At 40.6% G+C, this 8115-nt stretch overlaps 2 protein-coding genes across 2 annotated transcripts in view; one reads left to right on the top strand and one right to left on the bottom strand.

Moving 5' to 3' along the window:
• Positions 1 to 3538, top strand: part of LOC107703745 (GTPase IMAP family member 8-like) — a 13096-nt gene extending 9558 nt beyond the window's left edge. Inside the window, exons 4-5 of the mRNA XM_016506468.1 lie at positions 1456 to 2229; positions 2473 to 3538. Coding sequence (XP_016361954.1) covers positions 1456 to 2229; positions 2473 to 3107 — 1409 coding nt within the window. The 3' untranslated portion in view covers positions 3108 to 3538. The remainder of the gene's footprint in view (positions 1 to 1455; positions 2230 to 2472) is intronic.
• Positions 3539 to 5786: 2248 nt separating this feature from the next.
• The window catches only part of LOC107703748 (GTPase IMAP family member 8), a 3247-nt gene continuing 918 nt past the window's right edge, over positions 5787 to 8115 (bottom strand). The window contains exons 2-3 of the mRNA XM_016506471.1: positions 6891 to 7769; positions 5787 to 6797 (exon numbers count right to left, since the gene is read on the bottom strand). Of these exons, the coding sequence (XP_016361957.1) occupies positions 6067 to 6797; positions 6891 to 7769 (1610 nt within the window). The 3' untranslated portion in view covers positions 5787 to 6066. The remainder of the gene's footprint in view (positions 6798 to 6890; positions 7770 to 8115) is intronic.

Here is an 8115-nt window from a genome sequence, read left to right as displayed (position 1 = left end):
TACGCTTTTCCCCCGATCGCTCTGCTCCCGGGAGTTCTGGAGAGAGTGCGCCGGGACAGGGCCCGTCTGTTCTTAGTAGCCCCGTTCTGGCCGGGCCGAGTATGGTTCTCGGACCTGATTTCCCTTCTCGACGGCTCTCCATGGGAGATCCCCATCAGGAGGGACCTCCTCTCACAGGCAGAGGGCACGATCTTTCCCCCCCTCCCGGAGCTGTGGAAGTTATGGGTGTGGCCCCTGAGGGGGCACAACTCATAGCTTCTGGTCTCTCAACCGAGGTTGTTGAGACCATCCTCCAATCCAGAGCTCCCTCAACGAGGAAACTTTATGCCTTGAAGTGGAAACTTTTCACTTCTTGGTGCGGAGACCGCCAGCTCGACCCAGTTAACTGCCTGGTTGGTACAGTTCTGGAGTTCCTGCAGGCCCATTTTTTCGCTGGGTTGACCCACTCCACCCTAAAAGTCTATGTGGCAGCCATTGCAGCTTACCACGCTCCTATTGGTGGGCAGTCAGTGGGCAGACACCCCCTGGTGACAAATTTCCTCCATGGTGCACTGAGGCTGAGGCCTCTGGCCAGAGAATATTATGCTAAGCGGTGGATCAGGATACTATTCTATAGCCTTGAGTCCTCTGATCTCCCCTCTCCGTTGGGGGTCAAGACTCACTCCTTCTGAAGTTGGCCTTTGGGTGGGATGTCCCCGCCTACTTTGTCAGGTGCCTACCTGCTTTCTGCGCCACTCCTGGCTCCGTTCTCTCGCTTTAGCTGAGCTCTTCCACACTAGGCAGGAATTTGTAAGTCTGGCGGCGTGGGCATTCTCATTCCCGTAGTATTTAGATGCAGCTCGAGTTCCTGAAGGGGAACGTATCCAGGTTACGCATGTAACCATGGTTCCCCGAAGGGAATGAGATGGTGCGTCTCAGGGCCATACTTCCGGCATCCCTGTCAGTGCTTGCTTCATTCCTAGAAGCTGACGCTGCTTCCACCACACGTGCTGTTAAGCTTCCTGGTCGTTACGTCACCCCGCCCATGACGTCTCGCCCATCCATTGGACTGATTACACATGTGATTCAGAGTGTGGTCACACTGAAGGCATTCCCGTAGCGTTTCGACGTAGCGTCTCGTTCCCTTCGGGGAACCATGGTTACATGCGTAACCTGGAGACGTTTTCCTTGTTCCCCTATTGTGTTCTTAGTCATCTTAAGTTTTCATAGTTTCTGATTACTCCCTCGTTCATTTCCAAAGTCACTAATTAGTTCTCACCTGTTCTGATTCAGTTAATCATCTGTTCCCTAGATCTTCTTCGTGTTTAATAAATAGCTTTGCATATTTCGTGTGTAATTCTTGATCAGCGCCTGACAACTAAAGTCTTGATGGGTCGTATACCAAAGTAACCAAATGTTTCCACATTGACATTTCAGCAGTTTGGCACAACAACATAATATTCTCTCTCATTTCAGCAGATTTGAGGATCATGATTCTTGGTAAATCTGATGTGGGAAAGACTGCAACAGCAAACACCATCCTGAGTAGAAATGCGTTTAGAGCGGAGGCACAATCTGATACTTTAACCTGTGAGAAACAAGATGCAGTAGTTTCTGGAAGGAATATCTCAATCATTGACACTCCTGGATGGTTAGATGCTCCGTGGTACAAGCACTTTCAGGATGAACTCAAGCGTGATATTGATAAATGCTTAGAAATGTCTGCTCCTGGTCCTCATGTGTTTCTGCTGGTCATCAGACTGAATGGGATATACACAGAGGAGGAGAAAAATACAGTGAAATGGATTCAGACGAACTTTGGAGAAGATGCAGTACGTCACACTTTTGTTGTGTTCACTCATGTGGATTTGCTGAAGGATGAATCATTGGATCAGTATATCAGAAAAAGCCCTGATCTACAGTTACTGATGGACAGCTGCGGTGGCAGATTTCACTCATTCAACAATCAGCACAGAAACAACCAAAATCAGGCCACAGAACTGCTGGAGAAGATCGAACAAATGATTAAAGACAATGGAGGAGAACATTACGCCAATGAGAAGAGCCGAAAGAAGAAACAAGAGGAGATGAGACATGACAATATTCATGAGGACACAAAGAAGAACTTACATGATCTGACAAGAGAAACAGATGAACTCTTAACACTCATGATGGGTTTCGAGATGAGTGAGATGGCTCTGAGATTGTCACAAGTGAGAGAAATGGCACACAACAATCTGTCAAAACAAGGTAAATGGCAAACAATTCATGATTTCATTCCTAACATGTCAGAGACGTTCTTGTGGTTCTGCATGTTACGTGAGTTAGCTGAAGTCATGCATTAGTAAATCACATGGGAGCCTCTTTTAAACTGAAGTAAATGGGATGTTTTGTCTGACTGTGCATTATAGGTTTCACTGCTAAATTTCATACTGGCAGAGGAACCAGCCTTTTCAAATTCTTAATAACCTCATATATCTCTCTAACTAACAGATCTGAGGATTGTGCTACTGGGTTTTCTTACAGCAGGTAAGAGTGCAACAGGAAACACCATCCTGGGCAGAAATGTGTTCAGTTCGAGTTTTATGACAACCACTAGGAGCTGTGAGAAACAAGAAGCAGTGGTGTATGGAAGGACCATCTCAATTATAGACACTCCAGGACTGTTAGATCCATTCTTATTCAGGCACATTCAAGATCATAATGAGTCTGATGTTGAGAAAAGCTTAGAAATGTCTGCTCCTGGTCCGCATGTGTTTCTGCTGGTGATCGGCGTGGAAGGATTGGCAAGGGTGGAAAAGAACCCAGTTAAATGGTTCCAGGAGAACCTTGAAAAAGATACTTTAAATCACACTGTCGTTCTTGTCACTCATTCTGATTTGCTGGATGCAGTGATTGATGAACCTCTGAATGAGTATATCAAAAAAATCAAGGACCTAAAATCACTGATAGACAGCTGTGGTGGCAGATATCACGCATTAAACAACAAGGACAGAAACAATCAAGGTCAGGTCACAAAGCTGCTGGAGAAGATTGATGAAATGGTACAGAGAAACGGAGGGAGGCATTACACCAGACAAAACATCTTTAAAAGACAAGATGATACAGGTGGTTGTGAAATTCAATAAAACCCATTAAAATGAGGACCATAGCTGACTCTAATTATTGCTACAGTGGTCTTTCTGAGCAGTTTTTAATCAGTTTTGCCTTACTGGTTTACTTCAGTTTTACATATTTAAGCCACCAACCGTTATTTTAAGCAGAAAACTGGTGAAAAGATCTAACCAAGGTGTACCTACCTATGCATTAAAGTCAGGACCTATCAATATTTAATGGTTCATTGATTTACAATGTAAATAATACTAAATAATGTAATGAGTGTGTTTATGTCACAAGCTAGTCATTTATAATGGGCCACCTTGTTCCTGCTATGTCAGTACTTTTACATTTTCTGAAACAAATAATCTTTAATAATAATAAAAAAAACTGTAACATTTAGCTTCACAGTTTTCTCAAATGCACTAAACTTCAGTTGTCTCACACTGTAGCTTATTTATATAAACGCTATACATGCACATGACCTCATACACAGTTTTGTGGTTCTTTGTGTTTTGTCCCTGTTTTGTCCTCTATTGTGAACTTTTGTTGTGTCTTTTATTGTCTTTTTTATATAGTGCAACCATTGTATTTAAATACCTTCATGTTTGCTTTCTTCTTGAGTTTGTCTAGTGCTGTTGTATGTAACATTGTATCTTTGTCATCCTATAAATGTCTGAAACAGACATTTTAATCTCGTCTTTTAGTTTCTTTGACACTTTGTGATGTTTGGGTCACATCTAATATGCAGCAGTTCAAACGTTTAAGAGTTTCAGAGCATAGGGAGTATATATAAAGAAAGAGTGTTGAATTAAGGCTAACATCATTGTGAATGATAAGAGGCATCCTTTGTCTTCTACTTTTAAATTGTTACCTTCTTACCAACGATATTGTGTTCCCAGTAGCTCGAAAAGCAGGTCAAAATTATCTTTTATTCCCCAAGCAATTAATTTCTTACATTTGTCTTCCTCTAGTGGTAACTGATGGTTAGCTAGACTTGTTATTTTAAATTAGATTTATTAGTATTGAATTATTGTTTACATTTATATATGCCAAATGTGAATTGTTAAATGTGTGTGTGAGTGTATGCTGCAAACGTATTTTCCCTATGGGGATAAATAAATAAACTGAAACAGAAACTACAGTAGTAGCCTTATGGAGTTTATAGATGGCAGAAAGGGGTTCAAACGTCATATTCACACATGCAATAAATGCACATATTAACAGATTACAACTTCAAAATACAAGCATGAGCCATGCATGTGTAGCATCCTAGAACTGGTTAACTTTTGAGTGCAAACAAAATACAAAAATTAAATAAAATTAGTATTAATATTTAAACCTAAGCTACAATTTATAGGTCTCCTTATAAACAAACTTAAAGGAATGAATATATGAACTGGAGACATTTTGTATCTATAAATATTTTACAATTGTGATGCAAATCTCTTGCAATCACATACAATACATATAAACTGACCAAACTGGTTTAATATATATAGCCTAGTTCAGAAGGAGGAGTAATGAGAGAAGAATGAGTTTACCAACAAAAATAGATTCCTTCTAGAAGCTGAAGTACCTGCAGCAATGTAGCCTATTTCAGGTTTGCCAGAATTGCAAGTACATAGAGTCTTTTTTTTTTTTTCCATGAGAACAGGTTAAGAACGAGTGAGGTAAAATGAACGGGTGAGTCACCCTCAGTGACACTCATGAGAACCGGATCTGCCAGAGACCAACAAGACTCCACCCAAAAGAAGAATTATATTCTTCCAAGCTAAAACTTCAGCAGACTCATGGCAACACCATGATGAAGCACCATGTGAATGACGTATGTAATTTCTTGGACTTCTGCGCAGCCTCCATCCCCATACCCCTTTAGTTCCTCCACCAACTGTAAACGCTTAGAAGCAACTTTACACAAACAATATCTACCAGACTATAGAAGAAATGTTTTAACAGGTCAAATCAATGCTAATTCTCAATAGACTGACCAATGACATTTATCATTTACACTAAAACCTTGAAACTGGTGACATCAGCGGACTGAATAACAGGTGGACGTCCAGTGCATGAAAAAGATGATTCTTCAGGTAAATGTTAAAGCTAAGTTATTTAAATCATGTAGTAATGATTGAGCTTACCTGTCGAGAAAGCGTGGTTTCTTCATTGAATCAACAATTCATTCAAAATCCACCGTGAAAATGTGATGCCAGTGTTCATTCGTGTCCTGCTCTCTATTTTTATTTTCACAGGTCTTCATATTTTGGGAATAATATCCATCTATGGTGAAATGATTACCTCTGTAATATTCAAACTATATTTCCACTCAAACCGTTCATTACAGATAATCACGCCCCACACTTATACCATTGAGCTGAATGGGTTGTTAAAACAGCAAATAAAACCAGGGTTCTCAACTCTGGCCCTTGAGGTCCACTTTCCCGCAGAGTTTCGCTCCAGTCCTAATCAAACACACCTGAACAAGCTCATCAAGCTCTTCCGGATCACTAGAAAGTTACAGGCTGGTGGGTTTGATCAGGGTTGAAGTTAAACTCGAAAGTGGACCTCGAGGGCAAGAGATGAGAACCCCTGAAAAGTGTCACAGAGCATAGCGTTTACAATTCTGAGGGAGGTAAACCCACACAGAACTTGTAATTATGACTGCACATTAAAATAAATAAATAAATAAGTTCCTAAATGGTTGACAGACTGAAAGCTACTTTAATTGACAATTACTGACAATGGCAACTGCACAATTAAAACATTTTCCCTTTATTTTTAGTCTGAAATCATATAACATTTTTAACATTCTTGTTATGTTTGATGAGCAATAAAATGTTTAGGTCCAGCCTAATAAATAATTAGGAAAAATACATAATATATTATAGAAATCCACTATTATTGTTAGAATCTGTAATATTGAAGTCAATTAAAAAAGGATTTCCCAGCTGTTTGTTGGTATTGCTTTGCTGTTGTTGTTCCAGATGTTCTTCATCCTTCAAGTCCACTTTTAACTACCGCTGCAGCTGCTAGCGCTCCTGCGAAGAAAACAAGCACTGCTTTCCACCAGTTTAACGGGTTTTCTTTAACTTTCTCCTCTTTCCCGCTGTCAATATCTTCCTGATATTTCACAAATGTCTCATTAGTGCAGTGCTTCCCTCCATTTCTCTCCAGCATCTTCTCAATCTTCTCCAGCAGTTCAGAGACCTGAGAGCGGTTCTCCATGTTTTTATTGTTGAATGAGTGAAATCTGCCACCAAAACCCTCAGTAAACGCCTGTAGATCTGGAGTGTCTCTGATAAACTCATCTAATGGTTTTCCCTTCAGCTGATCAGCGTGAGTGAACAGAATGATGGTGTGACGTAAAGCATCTTCTCCAATGTTCTCCTGAATCCATTTCACTGTGTTTTTCTCTTCATCTGTGAATCTATCGTTCAGTCTGATGACCTGCAGAAACACATGAGGACCAGGATCCGTCATCTCTACACACTTTTGTATTTCGGCCTGCATTTGGTCTCTCGTCATGGATGGATCAAACAGTCCGGGAGTGTCGATCACTGAGATGTTTCTTCCACAAACACCTGCTTCTTGTTTCTCACAGGTTTGACTGCTTGATGGGAGACTCGTGTTGATTTTGAACGCATCTCTGCCCAGGATGGTGTTCGCTGTGGAGCTCTTTCCTGATCCACTTTTACCCAGAAGAACAATCCTCAGATCAGACACTGTGAAGAAAAAAAGTTAGTTAACTTAACAACATATGTCAATAAAAAGTGATGTAAATGATCAAGTTACATGTTAAACAGCTAAATATTGACCTTTTATTGAATTATGTTCTGGTGTTGTTTTCATCTCCTGCCCGATCAAACTTGTTTCATGTGTTTGGTCGCTTTGATTTCCTTCTGGAGAGCCTTTTTCTCTTTCATTTGTTGCTCTTTGGTCTTTCTGAACACTGTTTTCTGTTTCTTCATCTCTGATCTGTTCCTCTGCTCTGTTGTCTTCTTCTCTGTTCTTCTCTTTCTCTTGGCTTGTTATTTGCACGTCTAGACTGATCTTCTCTTTTCCATCTCTTCGTTTCGTCCTCGTCTCATCTTGACTGTTCTTCACGTAGATCTCTTTAGAATAATGTTCTCGTCCGTTCTTCCTCACCACTTCGTCAATGTTCTCCAACAGGCTCGCGATCTGCTTCCTGTCTCTCTTGTTCTTATGAATGATCACGTGACACTTCTCTTCACAGAAGCTCAGCAGTTCTCGAGTTTTTCTGTCCAGCCTGAACTCGATCCATTCGCGTTTGGACATCGCCTCTCTTCCCGTGAACAGCACCATGGTGAACCTGAAAGCGTCCTTTCCAAAGTGCTCATAAATCTTTTTTACGATCTTCACCACGTCTTCGATGAATCTGTCGAGTCTGATGACGAGCAGGAACACGTGAGGACCAGGATCAGAGAGATACAGACTCTTCATCATTTCATTCTTCATCTCTTCATCAGTCAGTTGAGCGTTGAAGAATCCTGGCGTGTCGATGATGGAGATGTTTCTGTCTTCTACTCTTCCTGTCTGTTTCTCACTCTCTCGGGTTCTGCTCTCTTTAAACGCCTCTCGACCCAGTATTACATTGCCTATTGAACTCTTTCCAGCTTCACTTCTTCCAATCAGCACCATCCTCAGCTCTTGATCAGCAGGTGGTTCATCGGACTCTGGGAAATAATGAGAAATAATCATCAGAGGAAGGTTGTGGACTAAATGCTTGTAGTTTCGGTGTGATTATTTAATAAATGTTACAGGTAACATAAGGTAGTACAATAGAAAACAGTAATGGTTTGGATCATGAAAAGTGTGTTATGCAATAAAACAAAGCAGGTAAGTCAACACTATCCAAAAAAAACAAACAAACTAAAAAAAAACAGTATGATACCAATAAAAGATGCCAATAAGCTTCCAAGTAGGTGTGTTCTCTTAAAGAGACAGTGTCTTAAATACCTAAATATCACATAATCCACAAACAATGCATGAGGAACTAAAAAAAAAAAAAAAAAAACACAA

Source organism: Sinocyclocheilus anshuiensis, unplaced genomic scaffold, assembly GCF_001515605.1.
Source record: "Sinocyclocheilus anshuiensis isolate Anshui unplaced genomic scaffold, SAMN03320099.WGS_v1.1 scaffold274, whole genome shotgun sequence".
NCBI lineage: Eukaryota > Metazoa > Chordata > Actinopteri > Cypriniformes > Cyprinidae > Sinocyclocheilus > Sinocyclocheilus anshuiensis.
The sequence above is the reverse complement of the archived record's forward strand: the minus strand, read 5'-3'. Positions and strand labels throughout refer to the sequence as shown.